At 46.3% G+C, this 19266-nt stretch overlaps 2 protein-coding genes across 5 annotated transcripts in view; one reads left to right on the plus strand and one right to left on the minus strand.

The window, feature by feature from the left end:
* TMEM255B (transmembrane protein 255B) overlaps positions 1–19266 on the plus strand; it is a 110691-nt gene that overhangs the window by 83361 nt on the left and 8064 nt on the right. For 2 of the 4 annotated variants that reach the window (XR_013345764.1, XM_077813987.1), the window contains exons 7-8: positions 5553–5712; positions 15879–16025. Coding sequence is in view for 3 of the 4 variants with exons in the window: in XM_077813987.1 (XP_077670113.1) it covers positions 5553–5712; positions 15879–16025 (307 nt within the window). In the remaining variant the exon portion in view is untranslated. The remainder of the gene's footprint in view (positions 1–5552; positions 5713–15878; positions 16026–19266) is intronic. The other 2 variants (XM_077813996.1, XM_077814005.1) reach the window with 2 other exon arrangements.
* The window catches only part of GAS6 (growth arrest specific 6), a 131529-nt gene that overhangs the window by 21058 nt on the left and 91205 nt on the right, over positions 1–19266 (minus strand). The window lies entirely within an intron of this gene.

Raw genomic sequence — 19266 nt, forward strand, 5'->3', positions numbered from 1 at the left:
CAGTTTATGTTTTCCAATAGGCATTATTCTGCATTTATCAACACTTAATTTAATCTGCCATTTTGTTGGCCAGTCACTGAGTTTTGTGAGATCTCTTTGTAACTCCTTGCAGTCTGCTTCGGACGTAACTATCCTAAATAATTTTGTATCATCTGCAAATTTTGTCAGCTCACCATTCATCCCTTTTTCCAGATCACTTATGAATATGTTGAACAGCACTGGTCCCAGGACAGATCCTTGTGGGACACCACTATTTACCTCTCTCCGTTCTGAAAACTGACCATTTATTCCTCCCCTTTGTTTCCTTTCTTTTAACCAAATACAGATCCATGAGAGGACCTTCCCTCTTATCCCATGACTACTTACTTTCCTTAAAAGTCTTGGTGAAAGACCTTGTCAAAGGCTTTCTGAAAGTCCAAGTACACTATATCCACTGGATCTCCCTTGTCCACATGTTTGTTGACCCCCACAAAGAATTCTAATAGACTGGTGAGGCATGATTTCCCTTTACAAAATCCATGTTGACCTTCCCCAACAAGTCATGTTCATTTGTGTCTCTGATAATTCTGTTCTTTACTATAGTTTCAACCAATGTGCTTGGTACTAAAGTTAGGCTTAACGATCTGTAATTGCCAGGATCACTTCTGGAGCCTTTTTAAAAAATTGGTGTCACGTGAGTTATTCTCCAAGTCACCTGACGTGGAAGCTGATTTCAGCGATAGGTTATATACCTAATTTCGTAGTTCTGCAATTTCACATCTTAGTTCTTTCAGAACTCCTGGGTGAATCTCATCTGGTTCTGATGACACATATTACTGTTAAATCTATCAATTTGTTCCTAAATCTCCTCTGTTGACACCAAATCTGGGACAGTTCCTCAGATTTGTCACCTAAAAGAATGGTTCAGGTGTGGGAATCTCCCTCACATCCTCTGCAGTGAAGATCGATGCAGAGAATTCATTTAGCTTGTCTGCAATGGCCTTGTCTTCCTTGAGTGTTCCTTCAGCACTTCAGTTGTCCAGTGGCCCCACCGATTGTTGGGCAGGTTTCCTGCTTCTAACACACTTACATTTTTTCCTGTTGGTTTTTGGGAACCAAAACTGCCTGGGTCAGTAGAGTGCTAGGAGAATGACATTGGTTCTGTCACAACATGTCATTCTCAAGACCTTGGGAACCCAGGGAATGGGAGGAAAGGAGTATCCGAAACTGCTCATCCATGGCAGTAGGAGAGCATGTTGTGTAAGGAGCAGGAAACTTTCAGGAAAATCTCCTGCGGTGGGGTGGGTAGGGAATGTGGGGAGGGGGTGGGATGCTGGCTCTTGTGCTCTCTGTGTACCAGCAGGAAAGTGCTAGTTCACATTTTAGTGTTACACACCCTAGATTGACCTCCTGAACCCCCCACCCTCCTGGCTCACATCAGCGCTCGCATTTTTTGTTTTTACCCATGCCTGCAACCCTGAATGACCCAGCCCATTTCAAACCTAGGTTGCCACATACGGGAATTCCAAAAGTCATACAAGTTTGGGAGAAGGAGGTTTTCAGTGAAACTGGCAGAGAAACGGACAAGTATCTTTTGCGTCTGCAAAAAAACAAAAAAACATTTTGTCAAGCCTTACTTCCCTGAAGGATTAAAGTGAAGTTTGGGACTAGAGAGAGGTAGGAGTTTCCCCAGAATGCTAGAGCAATGGATGAGTTTCTGGGGTTCAGATTTATGGAAACAATTTGACAAAGTCAAAGCCTGGATGAATGCTTTTCTTTCCTTGCCTACGAGATGCTAAATCGAACTGCCATGGTATGTCTGCTACTGATCAGGCTAGTGCCATCTGTACTTTTGTAATTTTTGTGAAAGCAATTTATTCACTCATCCTAGTGTGTGTGTGTTTTATTTATAGATTCATAGATTCATAGATATTTAGGTCAGAAGGGACCATTATGATCATCTAGTCTGACCTCCTGCACAACACAGGCCACAGAATTTCACGCACCACTCCTACAAAAAAACCTCACACCTATATCTGTGCTATTGAAGTCCTCAAATTGTAGTTTAAAGACTTAAAGGAGCAGAGAATCCTCCAGCAAGTGACCCGTGCCCCATGCTACAGAGGAAGGTGAAAAACCTCCTGGAGGAAAATTCCTTCCCGACCCCAAATATGGCGATCAGCTAAACCCTGAGCATATGGACAAGATTCATCAGCCAGATACTACAGAAAATTCTTTCCTGGGTAACTCGGATCTTACCCCATCTAATAGCCCATCACAGGCCATTGGGCCTATTTACCATGAATATTTAATTACCAAAACCATGTTATCCCATCATACCATCTCCTCCATAAACTTATCGAGTTTAATTTTAAAGCCAGATAGATCTTTTGCCCCCACTGCTTCCCTTGGAAGGCTATTCCAAAACTTCACTCCTCTGATGGTTAAAAACCTTCATCTAATTTCTAGTCTAAATTTCCTAGTGGCCAGTTTATATCCATTTGTTCTTGTGTCCACATTGGTACTGAGCTTAAATAATTCCTCTCCCTCTCCGGTATTTATACCTCTGATATATTTATAGAGAGCAATCATATCTCCCCTCAACGTTCTTTTAGTTAGGCTAAACAAGCCAAGCTCCCTGAGTCTCCTTTCATAAGACAAGTTTTCCATTCCTCGGATCATCCTAGTAGCCCTTCTCTGTACCTGTTCCAGTTTGAATTCATCCTTCTTAAACATGGGAGACCAGAACTGCACACAGTATTCCACGTGAGGTCTCACCAGTGCCTTATATAACGGTACTAAATCCTTCTTATCCCTACTGGAAATACCTCTCCTTATGCATCCCAAGACTGCATTAGCTTTTTTCACAGCCATATCACATTGGCGCCTCATAGTCATCCCATGATCAACCAATACTCCAAGGTCCTTTTCCTCCTCTGTTACTTCTAATTGATGTGTCCCTAGCTTATAACTAACATTTAACTTCAGTTGTAGGGTTTTCAGGAAGTGGTTTGGCTTGGTTAGAGAGGCGAGAAATAAGAGGGTAACAATAGAGGTGCACAAAATAATGCATGGCATAGCAAAGGTAAAGCAGACCCTCCTGTTTATCCTTTTTTATAGTATAAGAACAAAGGGAAATCCATCTGAATTGAAAAGTGATACATTGAAACTGGGAATATTTTCTTAACAAGACATAATTAATGGTGAATCTCACTGCTGCAAGGTAACATTGACTCCAAGAGTTTAGCAGGGTACAACACAGAACTGATCCTTAAATGGATAAATAGAACATCCAAAGTTATCAGATAGAGTGAAAAATATAAGGGATTGAAGGTTAACCCTTTTGCTTCTTGGCATGAACCGCTAACTGATAGGCTTGGAAGAAACTCCCCTGTAGGCAGTCCATGGAGCCTGTACATTATGGGGCTTCTTGCATCTTCCTCTGAAGCACCTGATACTGGTCACTGTCCAAGACAGGATATGATTTTATTATGTATTTATATGGTGATAGCGCCGAGAGACTCCAGCCAAGATCAAGGCCCCATTGGCTAATCAATGAACAAACATAGACTGAGAGACTATCTCTGCCCTAAAGGCTTTAGCTGTTTTGTCTGTGTAGATTGTACAAGGTGTGAGGGAAAACAGGCAAAGAGAGGTGAAGGCTAGATTCACAAAGGTGCTTAGGCACTTGTGTTCAACATTTAGGCACCATGGATATTCTCAAAGCCATGGCTCAGCTGCCATCTCATCCCAAAGTCCCCAAAGCACCTACATTGCTGCCAGCAGGCATGTGCAAAGCCATTTTAGTCCCAATGCTCAGACAATGCCTATGGGCTAGGGCTTTGCACAAAGGCCAGTCTGTGGGGGGTACAGAGGGGTGTGTGTGTCCCAGAATGCCCAATAGGCTGGTGGTTCAGAAACTCACCTGGAGGTGGAACATCTCAGGTCAAATCCCTGCTTGAGTGCAGGAGCTTGAACCCAGGACTCTCACCTCCCAGGTGAGTGCTCTGACTGCTGGGGTGCTGGATCTTCTGGAGCGGGTCTCTCAGGCTCTCCTGTTGGAACTGTTCCACTTTGTAGAATCAATTAAATATTTACTGAAGCAGGGATTTAAGCCTCCCACCCCCAGGGGAGTGCCCTAGCCACCAGGCCATAGAGACAATCTTTCTCTAACCCAGTGACTAGGGATGCCATTAGGCAGCAGAGCACCTAAGTACCTTTGTGAATGTGACCAGTGCTAGGGGGACCACTGGCTTTAATCTGCTGAGATGATTGATGTCTACGATGGGGTGTGGCTGACCACAGCAACAGCTGGTGTACTGCCACAACCATGCACCACAGCAACAGGTGCTGTGCTCCCACAACCATGCACTGCAGCAACAGGTTTGATATTTATAAAATACTCAGGGCTGGCGTGGCTCTGCACAGGACCACTTTAGGTTTCTCCCTGCCTTCTTTCTTTCTCCTTAGCATTTTCCCTACCCAGCATCCCCAGCTGCACTCCATGAGCCTGACTGGAACTCAGAACAAAAATTTCACAGGGCACTCTTCTCTGCCTTTCATCAAAATGTTGATGGAAATTTCCCTTCCACCCTTAAAAAGAGTTCATGGTGAGGGGAAGGGCTTTGGACATAGCACACATATCCCTAGAGCAAACAGGGAGAAACTTTCTCCAGCTTAGGTAGCTGTTATGAAGTGGGTGAGTGGGAAAGTGTTACTACTTGGCAGTTGTGTTTGCCAATAGAATAGCAGGGTATTTCAAAACATGGGATTTGATTTCTCCAAATACCACACAGTACACAGAGTCTGCAGCAAACAAAATTTGGGTTCATAATTTGCCTGATTTGTAATAGCAGTTGCTATGTATGAATGTAAAAATATTATTTCTAGATTGTACAATCTGCAATTTAAAGGAACATCTTTATGATATCCATTAGGTCCTGAATTGTGTTGCCTCTGTCAGTTTGAAACCACAGACCCTATATGCAAATGTAGCCAGTTAGTAAAATCTCCCTTCCCTATGGTTGGATTCACTTCTTAAGCACCATGCACATTCAACAAGGATCTTTGAAGCAATGCTTACAGGTGAACTGAGGAGGAGGTTGTGCTAGGCATGTTTTAGCTGGTAGCTGCTCTCAAACACATTACTAAGAGTGCTCGCAAATTAGAAATGTAGCATCACCTATTAGTGCCATAGCTATCCTAGAAAATGGTACCAACAAATCCCCACATGTGCTAATGCTAGTCAGCTGAATGAGAGGTAGCATTGGGGGGCCCCTAGCATGGCCATTGGTAGCTTTATTTTTTGTTAAACCAGTTTAATTTGACATAGGGATTTTAAAAAAACAGGTCAGGCTGCAGAGAATCTAGACCAGAGCTCCCAGGGTTTTAGCTGAGCCATGTTAGCTCCTGTGGGAATGTTTGTGTACAATTTCCTCATTCAGACAAGGCTGGACTACTTGCTCTTGTTTCAGCTATTTTGCCCCCCCCCCATTAAACATTTTAGGATTCAGCTGGGCTGGTGCGCTGTAAATCATTGATATAGTGGTGACACCATTTCTATCCCATTGCAGTTCAGAACAGTCAACCAGCTACTACGAGTTTCTTGGAGTGAACAGCTGTCAGGATGTGGTTCACTTGTATCGGCTGCTGTGGGCCTCCACAGTCCTGAACATCATTGGCTTATTTCTTGGGATAGTCACGGCAGCCATACTTGGGGCCTTTAAAGACATGGTAAGACTTGCAATTCCTGCAGCTTTTCATCAGTGGTGATTTCTGTATGTTGCTAATTATCCTGTTACCTAATGTGTTCAAAAAAACAGACAACAGAACCATACACAGCAAGTGCTCACAAAATGTTTCCTGCATGAACTTTGAGTCCTTGGCCTGTGCTCTGGCCAGGTGTTATAGCTAAGTAGGGTCAGGGCTGGATAATACACATGTGTAGGTCAGAAACTGGCATCTGTAGCAGTCCTGTTGGTGGTTCAGTAAGTGGCCTCTTTTTATCTGAGTAAGCACTGAACCATTGGCCCAGCTTGGTGCTAGAAGGTGCCAGTTTAATAGATACGTGAAACTGAGGTCCTAACCACTTGTGAATATTAAAGATTGTGTGATAGTGTTCCAAAGAGCAGGGATTAGCTCTGGGGTATCAGCCAGGTTCTGATGTGAACTGTCACATTCTGCTAACCTAAATCGCCTTTTTGGTTTCCATAAGAGGTACTGTTCTTCTTCCCTGCTTGCCCTAACCGGCTGTGCAGTGGTGGTGTGTGGGGATACTAAGTAGCTGCTGTGTTGTAGAGGTGGCTGTGCTTAAGTGGTGAATAAAATGATTCCAAAATACATGGCTGTATGTTGCTGGCTGTTCTGCAACGGGTAGCAGATCAAACCTAGGTTACTGTGATTACATGGGGTTAGGGAAGCAGCACAGATGGAAAAGGCATGCTTCCTCCCTTCCCCTGAGGAGCAGCCAGCACCACAGCAGTGTTTCCTTTACAATATTCAGAAATCTTTGGGGTATCACTTGCCAAAAGCAAGAGGAGGGTGGAGGGACCAGGGAGCATTGTCTCCAGCAAAGCTGCCTTCATTTAGCTGCAGAAGTCCATGCATAAGTTAATGTTGCTTGTCGCTACATTAATTCCTGGTATGCATCTTCTGTGGCTCAGCAGGGACCAGGACTGATTCAGACAAAGCTGGTCAACCTATAGCTACAGAGGTCCCTGCCTAAAGGGCAGGTTGAAACAGTGATGTGATGTTTGCCTTTGCTGCGTGATAGGGAGTGTAAGCTATTTTGTGCTGACTGAGAGCTCAGCAGTGATGATAACTTAAGGCCCCTGATGAATTGTGATTTCTCCCCCTTTATTGCTACTCTGGTAGGCGCATGTCACAAGCTACCCTCCCCTCCCGACAAAGCTGGCAGGTCAGATAAGTTTGAGTAGGAAGGGGGTAGGGTTGGATAATGTTACACACTGAATCTTGGGCCTTGCAGCTCCCATGCCCAGGCTAATGTGTTTGCACGGGGCTCAAGATTTGCTTGAACTGCTTCTGTTGGAGGAATGGGTAGCATACAGCTGTGGTGGGGAGTTAATGCAGCGTGGATCACTAACCAGGCTGCAGGGATGAGGTGGGGGTAGGCATGGAACACAGAAAAGCTGCTGCTCTGCACAAATACCCTGAGATCCATCAGATTGGGGCCAGAGGTGGCAGGTTTGTATAATTTTTGGTGGTGCCCAGAATGGGTTCAAATCCGCCGCCCCCCCCCCCCCACACACACACCTGCCTAAGGCTCTGGGAGGGGGTTTGGAATGTTGGCAGGCTCTGGGCTGGGACAGGGGGTTGGGGCACAGGATGGGGAGTGCAGGGGGGTTGGAGTGCTGGGTTGGGACGGGGGGGTTGGGTGCTGGGTGCAGGCTCTGGGCTAGGACAGAGGATTGGGATGTGGGAGGTGGTGTGGGGCACGGAGCTGGGCCGGGGATGAGGAGTTCGGGGTGCAGCATGCCGGTTGCTCCAGGGCTTGGGGCCAGAGAGGCCAGCCCTCTCCCTGTCAGCAACAGCAAGCTTCAGGGGACACTCACCCAAGCCCCGTCAGGCTGCTGCTCAGGAGGTCCAGCCAGGATAAGCCCTGCCCCCTGGAGTCGACTCGGCGTCATCAGCTGGGCGGGCGGGGAGAGGGCAGGCTGCCATGCACCTCCTCCCCTCTTCTCTCCGCAGGCACAGCAGCCAGCTCAGCCTGCCCACAGCACCACTCCCTTGTAGATGGCTGTGGCAGCGGCCGGCAAGGGAGGAGAGCTGCAGGGGGCAGCCACCCACTGCCCAGGGCAGGCAGGGATGCTCGGGGGAGGCATGTGGGGGCAGCAGGTGACACCAGGGGACACTCCGGGGGAGGTATGCGGGAGCGGCAGGCAAGGCCAGGGGAGAGACCTGGCTCCAAACGTTGGTGGAGCCAGGCCCCCCGGGCCCTGAATTTGCTGGAGCCCAGGCACCACGGGCCCATACAACTTTCTACCCCTGGTTGGGGCTAGCATTTCCCACTGATATTTTGGCTCTTTGTGGTCAGCAGGTCATGTCTGCCATTCCTCCAATGGTGTTAATCCTTCCTTTAACTGGGGAGGACATGAAGTGGTCCTCAGAGGGTTTTTTCAGGAGGGGATGATCTGGCCCCTCGTTTGTCAAGCACTTCAGCACCTTTGGGATGAAAGGCTGTGTGTAAATGTAAGATGGCAGGCTGTATTTACAGGAGCTAGGAGCTGACAGCAAAGGTGATTCAAAGTACATATGAACATAACACTAACACTTGGAGACATTCCTGTATAACAGTGGTGCTCAAACTTTTTCAGTCATGCCTCCTCTTATCAGTGACAGAATCTGTCTGTGCCTCCCTCTCCATTACTGCACAGCCAAGGCTGCCTCGGCAGCTGAGCTTGGGCTGATGGAGGAGCTGGGTGTGGAACTGGGGATCGGGGAGGAGCTGAGGCTAGGGAGCTGGCTGGGGGCAGAGATGGAATGAGGGCTGGCTGGGGGTGGAGCTGGTCTGGGGGCAGAGAGGGTCTGGAGATGGAGCAGCACTTGGGGCTAAATGGAGTTGAGGGAAGAGCTGCATGCCTTCCCCCCCCTCCCCCCCGAATGTTCCTCCACATCACCCTAGGGGAGCACGCTCCACAGTTTGGGGACCACTGCTTATAAAATATATTCCTCCTATTCAGACACAACCACCCCAGTGTGCTTCCTTCAGCAAAACACACACAGGAAAACAAGCTATCAGTAACTAACTCTGTGTCGTGATTCAGGGCTTTTAGAAATATTTTATTATAGCAGGGTCATGTGAGTTATTTTAAAAAAAAAACACTGTTAAGAGGCTGTACAATGTACACCAGTACACAACTGTCCTCCTACATTCGGTAAACAACCACACTCAGCCATTTGCGCAAACAATGTGTAAACATGCAGCAGAGTATCGTTTACTCTGAGGCGTTAGGGGGACTTGGTGACTCAAGGGGAAGTGGTATGAAGAGTGTTCCCATAGTGCCGGTAAGGAAACACAGCAATCTAGTAATGAACAGCCTGTGCCTCCTTTGCTGAAGGGAGAAAAAGCTGATTTCCAGCGTTACTTTATGTTCTCACTGTGTGTTCCATAGACGCATATGGGGAAAGGTCACATGTAAAAATGAGCAGGTAGAAAAGGAAGGAGAAGAATCGGGAGATTCCTGGGCAGAGGGGAGAATTACAGAGCCAGTTTCAACCAATGCTGACACAGCCCTTCTGCTTCATTCTTTCTCCTTGTCTTCCCTTTTTTGTCTCTACTTGTCCCTCTTACTTTGGAAATGATTGAGATGTTGCTTTTCCTGGGTCCCTGGGCCACTAGGTTTTTTCAGGCCAGTCTCCTGCATTGGTTAAGATTTATCTGAAATATAGTGAACATCAACCACATTGGAACCATTTAAAATGTCCTGCTCTGGGTGTGTCAGGTTTGACTACCCATTTCAGCTGTTGTCAGCTTCTACTGCTTGGGATACATTGGCTAGGGCAAAGAGGTGAAAGGAGGAAGCCTTTTCGGTACTTCCCATAGGTGATGAGGCTAGTGACAGATTGTTGTGAAGTCTTTTTCTCTTCTGAAGCCCTCACTGGATCAATTTGTGAGCACCACTGCTACATCAAGAATTACACTTCCATCTCTTTGAAGACTGAGACATCACCTTAGTCTTCTACCCAGCACTGGAAATCTCAAATTTGTTTCTGTAACATCTGCTGTAGGTGCTCTAAAGGACAATGGCTGCATTGCTAAATGCTAAAAAGTTTCTCCAGGCTAGCAGGGCTGCTGTGGGCAGAGGCACAACGTGCATTAGGAGACAGATGCAGATAAGTAATGGGAAGGTGGCTTATAAAGCTTACAAGGCAGGTTAAAAGGTAATTAAATTAAATTATGCTTTACCAAAACCAATAGGAGTTGTGAATACTCCTCTGAGGATTAGGTTATAATGGTGAAATCCACCCCTGTGCAGAGGGCCAACACAAGGCTTATACAACACATAAATCCCACTTTTACTTAAGCTAAGGCTTAAATGGGAACTTAGGTGTTGCATAGACCTTGGACTGATCTTTTGCTCCAGAAATACTCATTGGGGTGAAACTCATCCCTCTGCAAGCATTGATTTAATAGCATTATTCATGAGGGATGCAAACCTATTGAAATGTTCCTACATGAAACGGAATAATTGTGACCAAGTTTCATACCCTCACACATCACAACATGCTGGAAAGGCTGAGCTTGCATTTACAGATTGGAGCACTCAGGCCAAGCAAGCATCCAAGCAGCAAAAAGCAATGGAATGAAACTACAGCAGCAGTCATGCACCATTATCTCAGTGCAGAGCAAGTTCATTCAGCTCCCGACAATGCTGAGGAAATCAGAGAGCTGCTTACATTTCCTCTGCAGCAGGAGTGGAGGGGTGAGAGTGAGCACTTTATCTGCTTACAACTAAAGCTGAATTTGTGTAAATCACCACAAGCATGTGTTAAACAGAGAAACCCCACAATAGTGTCAAATGTTACAAAAATCAATAATAGAATTGCTGTTATCCACTGCAGCAAATTATTTTCCAGTCTCCTTTTAGGCAACCTACACTATCTGGTTTACTGATTTGCTACTTTATTTCAGTAGCTGTGTATCAATGAACAGCTGTTAGGAAACTGGGGACTGGGAAAACACTAAGGAGAGGCATGCAAAAGGGCATGAGGCTGATTGATATAAAAAAATAAAATTTGGTGTGAGAGAATCATAATCTGTTTTTTCATGATGTAATATTCTCAGAAATGCCCACAGGCAGTGTGAAGGTTTATTTAGACATTGTCCTTTACAGCTACTGAGGGCATTTCTTTAAGGATGAAATCTAAAAGAGACAGCTAGGATGTCTAGTAAAAATCACGTGTAACTTTTGGGAGTTATAGCTACCAGTTATAGCTATAGTGGTGTGAGAATGAGCTGAAAAACAAAGTGCAATTGCTTTGAAGCCCATCAGATTTTCCTGCAAAGAAAATATTATTTTGTCTTCCAAAAACTGGAACATAGTTGCTTCTGGTGCATGAGTTTCTGGCACAGTGGTTTTAAAAGTTTTCACAGAGATTGTGGTGAGAAGGACCGACGTACGTAGCATGTAACAAGCAAAGAAATTGGCTAACTGCAAAGATACAAATATAATACCAGTGTTCCATGTTGTTGTTGAAAAAACGTGTGTGTCTCTTGGTTTATATCAATGGATAGATAAGTCTCAGTCTGCATTTTATGTTTCATTCTGACTCAGGGCTGAGCCACATTCTGGCATGAGTAACTCATGTATTCCTTCAGCTTGAAAGGCCTTACTCTCATTAGCTTGTTCTCCCTATTTCTCTGGAGTAGGGGATGTCTCTGTGTTCCACACTTTCCTTTCTCCAGCCATGGAAGGAGAGAGGCCCAGCTCCACAAAGATATTTAGGGACTGGGCCAGAAGTACTGGGGGGGGGGGGGAGAAGAGGGGAGCAGTTCTGTCTTAATGTACACGTTCGTATTAGATGTCTATAAAACTCATGTTCATTAGAAAAAAGCACCCCTACAGCTTAGATACATGTTGAAATTTACCTAGAACGGGGCTACGTCGACTGTTTTTTCTGTTGAAACCAATGGGAGGACAATCCTTTCCATTTCAGTAAAGCGATTTCCAAGGGACATGGCTACCTCTGTGCAATAAGCTCAGAGTCAGCCCCTTCCATAGAAACACCCAGTAAAGTTATTACTGTAATTGTATTGATGTATATTTATTATTTCTATATAATTATGTATCAATCCAACATTTGATAGAAAATCATTCTTATTATGTCCCATGTTATGTGTTCAGCGCTGACCTGGTCCTTGGTGTTACACAAAACCCAAAGGAAGCCCTCAGCCCCATCAGCATGGAAATGTCTGTAACTGCCACCTTCCCAGATCAGCATGGATGTGAATCTGCCGACGTTTCCTCACTTAGGCTTCACGGACAGAATGGAGTTTTAGGAAGGGGCAGCATGAATGGCTACAGAGTTTGGGAGAAAGGAGTGGTAATGGAAAAAGAGTTGCCTTATAACCTTTTGAATGGCAGAGTGTTACACCTGGTATTTCAACATTTTCCTAGTATGAAGCTCAAGTATGAAACTGCAGAAAAACCTGAGTGTCTCTGGATTAAGTTTAGAAGTGTGAGCAACAAGGGTGATGTCGTGGTAGGAATCTGCTATAGACCACCGGACCAGGGGGATGAAGTGGACGAGGCTTTCTTTCGGCAACTCACGGAAGTTACTAGATCGCAGGCCCTGGTTCTCATGGGAGACTTCAATCACCCTGATATCTGCTGGGAGAGCAATACAGCAGTGCACAGAGAATGCAGGAAGTTTTTGGAAAGTGTAGGGGACAATTTCCTGGTGCAAGTGCTGCAGGAACCAACTAGGGGCAGAGCTCTTCTTGACTTGCAGCTCACAAACTGGGAAGAATTAGTAGGGGAAGCAAAAGTGGATGGGGACCTGGGAGGCAGTAACCATGAAATGGTCGAGTTCAGGATCCTGACACAGGGAAGAAAGGAGAGCAGCAGAATATGGACCCTGGACTTCACAAAAGCAGACTTTGACTCCCTCAGGGAACTGATGGGCAGGATCCCCTGGGAGAATAACATGAGGGGGAAAGGAATCCAGGAAAGCTGGCTGTATTTTAAAGAATCCTTATTGAGGTTACAGGGACAAACCATCCCGATGTGTAGAAAGAAGAGTAAATATGGCAGGAGACCAGCTTGGCTTAAGAGTGAAATCCTTGCTGATCTTAAACACAAAAAAGAAGCTTACAAGAAGTGGAAGATTGGACAAATGACCAGGGAAGAGTATAAAAATATTGCTCGGGCATGCAGGAGTGAAATCAGGAAGGCCAAATCACACCTGGAGTTGCAGCTAGTAAGAGATGTTAAGAGTAACAAGAAGGGTTTCGTCAGGTATGTTAGCAACAAGAAGGAAGTCAAGGAAAGTATGGGCCCCTTACTGAATGAGGGAGGCAACCTAGTGAGAGAGGATGTGGAAAAAGCTAATGTACTCAATGCTTTTTTTGCCTCTGTCTTCACGAACAAGGTCAGCCCCCAGACTACTGCACTAGGCAGCACAGCATGGGGAGGAGGTGACCAGCCCTCTGTGGAGAAAGAAGTGGTTTGGGACTATTTAGAGCACAAGTCCATGGGGCCGGATGCGTTGCATCAGAGAGTGCTAAAGGAGTTGGCGGATGTGATTGCAGAGCCACTGGCCATTATCTTTGAAAACTCATGGCTATCGGGGGAAGTCCCGGATGACTGGAAAAAGTCTAGTGTAGTGCCCATCTTTAAAAAAGGGAAGAAGGAGGATCTTGGGAACTACAGGCCAGTCAGCCTCACCTCAGTCCCTGGAAAAATCATGGAGCAGGTCCTCAAGGAATCAATTCTGAAGCACTTAGAGGAGAGGAAAGTGATCAGGAACAGTCAGCATGGATTCACCAAGGGCAAGTCATGCCTGACTCATCTAATTGCCTTCTATGACGAGATAACTGGCTCTGTGGATGAGGGGAAAGCGGTGGATGTGTTGTTCCTTGACTTTAGCAAAGCTTTTGGCACGGTCTCCCACAGTGTTCTTGCCAGCAAGTTAAAGAAGTATGGGCTGGATGAATGGACTATAAGGTGGATAGAAAGTTGGCTAGATTGACGGGCTCAACGGGTAGTGATCAATGGCTCCTTATCTAGCTGGCAGCCGGTATCAAGTGGAGTGCCCCAAGGGTCGGTCCTCAGGCCGGTTTTGTTCAATATCTTCATTAATGATCTGGAGGATGGTGTGGATTGCACCTTCAGCAAGTCTGCAGATGACACTAAACTGGGAAGAGAGGCAGACACGGTGGAGGGTAGGGATAGGATACAGAGGAACCTAGACAAATTAGAGGATTGGGCCAAAAGAAATCTGATGAGGTTCAACAAGGACAAGTGCAGAGTCCTGCATTTAGGACGGAAGAATCCCATGCACCGCTACAGACTAGGGACCAAATGGCTCGGCAGCAGTTCTGCAGAAAAAGACCTAGGGGTTACAGTGGACGAGAAGCTGGATATGAGTCAACAGTGTGCCATTGTTGCCAAGAAGGCCAATGGCATTTTGGGATGTATATGTAGGGGTGTGGCCAGCAGATCGAGGGACATGATCGTTCCCCTCTATTGGACATTGGTGAGGCCTCATCTGGAGTACTGTGTCCAGTTTTGGCCCCACACTACAAGAAGGATGTGGAAAAATTGGAAAGAGTCCAGCGGAGGGCAACAAAAATGATTAGGGGACTGGCACACATGACTTCTGAGGAGAGGCTGAGGGAACTGGGATTGTTTAGTCTGCGGAAGAGAAGAATGAGGGGGGATTTGATAGCTGCTTTCAACTACCTGAAAGGGGGTTCCAAAGAGGATGGATCTAGACTGTTCTCAGTGGTAGCTGATGACAGAACAAGGAGTAATGGTCTCAAGTTGCAGTGGGGGAGGTTTAGGTTGGATATTAGGAAAAACTTTTTCACTAGGAGGGTGGTGAAACACTGGAATGTGTTACCTAGGGAGATAGTGGAATCTCCTTCCTTAGATATTTTTAAGGTCAGGCTTGACAAAACTGGCTGGGATGATTTAGCTGGGGATTGGTCCTGCTTTGAGCAGGGGGTTGGACTAGATGACCTATTGAGGTCCCTTCCAACCCTGATATTCTATGATTCCTAGGGAGGATCCAGATTGCCTCCACTTACATTTTGTGAAGCTTCCCTACTCCTTATTAACTAGCTCTGAGCCTGGAAGACATGGTCTCTGTCCCACATGGGTTGCCACAACAGTCCCCAATCCTTCAAGTTGCTCTGCAGGGTCGGGGCCTACGTGGCCAAACAATACAAATAAGACACTGGGTGCCTCAGGGGATTGTTTTACATGTACAGAAACTATTAGTAAAGCAGCAGCTGAATCGTGACCCATATGTCACCTTTGCAAGATGTGATGATTTGCCGGGTTAATCTTAAAAGAACCTCCAGAAAAACACTGGCTACTCATTGGATCAGGCCCATGGGGTACGTCGACAACAAAAGGGTTGTGGAGTAAGGAGTGCTGCAACAGTGTCTTCCCTGATGGAACAAAGGTGGTGGGAGGCCAGGCCTGGAATAGCAAATGCTAGGTAGGGTATGTGCCACATGTCTCAAGAGCACAAGGGGAAAAGCCTTACAGGATCAGTCCAATTTCTGCTACTGCAGGGAGTGCAGCAGCATGCTTGCTTAATGATGGCAAGAAGTAGGGATGTTATGTGCCTGGCGGAGTGGAAAATTGTGGGGAAGGGGTGCTTTCAGGGGAAGAGGCTGCCCCCCCACCACACTCTTCATGGGTTCTAGGCTTGTTGCTTCTTGGGCTGGAGTCCTGCCCATGGCATCGTCAGCTAGGCACAAGGAAGCGCTGGACACTTCTTAAGGCAAAAAAGAATGCAGCTGTGTAACTTCAGACCAAAAAGCCCCAGCACACCCTATTTCTAGAGAGTAAAGTAAAAGAGTGAGTGAGTGTGTGTGTGTGTGTGTGTGTGAGGCTTTAATTTCAAAGTTCTTTGGTTTCCCAACTTACTTCTCTAGAGGGTACAGTGGTATTGTGAAGGTTAATGTATTAATATTTGAGATTCTTGGATGGCTGGTACAATCAAAGCAGAAAATAACATTTTTATTAGTATGAAGGGAAAAACAACTTGTATAGGTTGTGTATTTCTTATGCTGGGGAAATAAGAAAATAGAGAAATCAAACACTGTCAAATGATGTAATCTGTCAGTTTGATGTAGTCAAAATAGTTTTCCTTTTTCCTACTCCAGAGTTGCATTTTGCTAATATGTTGTTGTCTTTTGTGTTCAGCAGGCACCTCTGTCCCAAATTGCCTTTAGTTCTGCCCCTCCTCCTCAGATCTTGTACAATCCAGCCCAGCAGATCCTGACATATGCCAGTTTTTGTCCCTCTGCGGCAGCTATTCCTGCATATCCATCCTATCCTTTACCTTTCCAGGTAGAGTACAAAATGATATTTTTCTTGTTAATCCTCTTGAAAGCCAGATGCTTCTCTTTGGTATAAATCCTGCACTGCTAAATCTGTCTGCTGTGGGGTTTTGGGGGAGTTGGAGATGGAAGGGAAGATGGATTGGTTGCCTAAAACACAGACTCTCCTCTATTCTTACAGCAAAGGTCTGTTTTTAGATCTTCCCCCCAGGGTCCTTCATTGATCTTTATTATTTGTTCCTTGGTAGTTCCTAGGAACCCCGATCAAGGTCTCACGGTGTTAGATGCTGCATTGATAAACAAAGACAATCCTTGCCCTGGAAATTCACTTTAGAGCAGACAGGACAGTAGGTGGACAAAACAGAGGAGTGGGGAAGGCTGGGAGGATGAGAAGCATAAATGAGACTGGTTTAGCAGAAAAGCTAAACTCCCCACGTTGCCTACTCAGTGCCAGATAGGAGTGATTTGTAAGCATGGCAGCAGAGGTAGGTCTTAAGGAAAGATGATAAGGTGAAAGCATACGTTTTTCCCCATGCATAGGGAACAGCCTGGGTTAATAGCAGCATCAATAGCAGCATGAAGGGCCATGGCTCTCTATATGGGGTATTAACTTTGAAGCACAGTTCTCATGGTCACTAGTCCTCTGTATTCATTGAAACAAACTGAATCATAAAATGGCAATTGCCAGAGCATAATTTGAATTTTGAACAAGCATGGAGTGAGGAATTCGCTTTGGCACCTGGACTAGCAAAATTAGCCAAAGAAATCTAATCTGCTCCTCCATCTTTCCGCTGCTACCCTCTGGCTCCACAAAAGAACCGGTCACCTCTCTGTAACTGTTGTTCTTTGAGATGTGATGCAGACCTGTGTGCTGTGTCCAGGGGTGTGCACCCCAGCCACCAGGGCTGAAGAACTTTGCATAGCAGTGCCTGTTGTGGCAGCACTCGCCCCCTGTGGCCACAGCCCCTCCCCAGGCTGTAGAAGGGCGGCGCCACCCTGACCCCTTGAGTTCCTTCACCCCCGCATGTCAGGAGTACAGCCTCCGATGCAGAGGAGATGGAGGGCAGAATAGAATAGACATCTGCCTCGCATCGCGAAGAGCAACATTTATGGATAGATGACCATTCTTTCTTCTTCAAGTAGATGCAGCTGAGTATTCCATGTGAGGGGCTTCCCAAGCAGTGCTCGTAGGAGGTGGGGCTCAAGAGTCTATCTAAAGGAGGATTGCAGGATTGCCTTCCTGAAGTTTGCATCTGATCTGAATGCAGGCATAGTGGTTTGCAAAACTATGCACAGAGGACCAAGTGGCTGCCCTGAAAGTGTTGAATGTAGGGATGTCATTTAGCAATTCTGTTGACGTTGTCTGAGCTCTTGTGGAATGAGCTCATAGCTCTTGAGGAGGCATAGCCTGGGCTACTTCATATCCTGTCATGCTACAGGAAGTTATCCACCTGGAGATGGTCTGTGACGAGACTGCTTGACTCTTCAGCTGTACACATGTGTAACAAACAGATGAGGTGAGGAACAGAAAGGTTTCGTTCTATCCAGATAAAAAGCTAGACATCGCCTGACATCCAGTGTGTGAAGATGCTGCTTCTCTGGGGTTCAATGCAGCTTAGGAAAGAACACTGGTAGATATCTAACTTGGTTCAAGTAAAACTGGGAAACCACCTGAGATAAAAACTTAGGGTCTAGCTGCAGGGTTGCTTTGTTTCTGGAAAATGACCCATAAGGAGGTTCTGCCATCAAATCCTGCAACTCACAGACTCTTTGCAGATGTTATCATAGAATCATAGACTATCAGGGTTGAAAGGGACCTCAGGAGGTCATTTGGTCCAACCCCCTGCTCAAAGCAGGGCCAATCCCCAATTTTTGCCCCAGATCCCTAAATGGTCCCCTCAAGGATTGAACTCAAAACCCTGGGTCTAGCAGGCCAATCCTCAAATCACTGAGCTATCCCTCCCCCTCCTTATCACCCTAAGGAAGGCAGATTTCTGACACAGAAGAGGGAAGGAAGAAGTGTCAAGAGGCTCAAACGGAGGTCCCGTAAGAGCTACTAAGAGTATTAAGTCCCACAAAGGAAACTGCTCTTTAACTGGTGGGTGGAGATGAGTGACTCCTTTCAAGCACCTCACTGCATGGGGTTTGAAAACACAGACTTCCCATTGATGGGCAGATGAAATGCTGGAATTGCAGCCAGGTGGAGTCCCAATTAACTAAATGCAAGACCAGAAGGCTGAAGGTGTAACAGGTACTCCAAATTGTCCTGGACACAAGGCAGCATCGGTTGAACTCCACAGGCTAATGATCATACCGAGAATTGCTTCCATTTGGCCGAACAGGAGATTGAGGATAAGTCTCATCCCTCCCTTGGGCTTTGGGACCAGGAAATACCAGGAGTAGAACCCCTGCCCCTGATGTTACAGGGGGACCTCCTGTATGGCTCCCAAAGCCAGTAAAAAGTGAACCTGCTCAAGGAGCAGTGTCTCATGAGGGAGTCCCTGAAAGGGGATGTGGTAGTGGGTGGGAAGGAGGAATGGAGAGGAATTGTGTGGCATAACCCAGGGGATCTTAAATGGGGTCATGACCCCTGAGGGAGTCACAAGGTTATTATGTAGGGTGTCACGAGGTCAGCCTCCACCCCTAAACCCCGCTTCTCCTCCAACATTTATAATAGAGTTAGATATAAAAATGTGTTTTTAATATATAAGGGGGGTCATACTCAGAGGCTTGCTGTGTGAAAGGGGTCACCAATGCAAAAATTTGAGAACCACTGGCATAACCTGACCTGAAGGTGCCTAGGATGTAGATGTCTGTTGTGACAGAGTTCCAAACACTGTAAACCTGTCCCCGAATCTGTCCAACCTGTCCCCGAACAGGGGAGATGGGGGAGAGATTCCCACTGGACAGCTGTCCTGGACACACAAATCAAAATGGGTGCTCGCTAGGCACCAGGAGTGAGAGGTCCAGCTGGTTAAACCCTGAACCATAGGACCTTCTCTTTTGGGATCTGTGGCTCTTTATGGCATTGTCCTGCTGCTGCACAGGAAGGGACGATAGTCCAAAAAAACGCTGAGAGCTGTATTGCTGTTGCAGCCACTGACTGTTATAGTGGTGTCTCTTAACAGCCGGAATATATACTCCCAAAGCATGCAAAGTATCTCGGGATACCTCAATAGTCTGCCGCACATTGGGCGCAGTGCCATAATTCTGCAGCTGTAAGGCCCTCCTCATGGTGACAGCTGATGCCA

The sequence above is a fragment of the Eretmochelys imbricata genome, chromosome 1, assembly GCF_965152235.1.
Source record: "Eretmochelys imbricata isolate rEreImb1 chromosome 1, rEreImb1.hap1, whole genome shotgun sequence".
NCBI lineage: Eukaryota > Metazoa > Chordata > Testudines > Cheloniidae > Eretmochelys > Eretmochelys imbricata.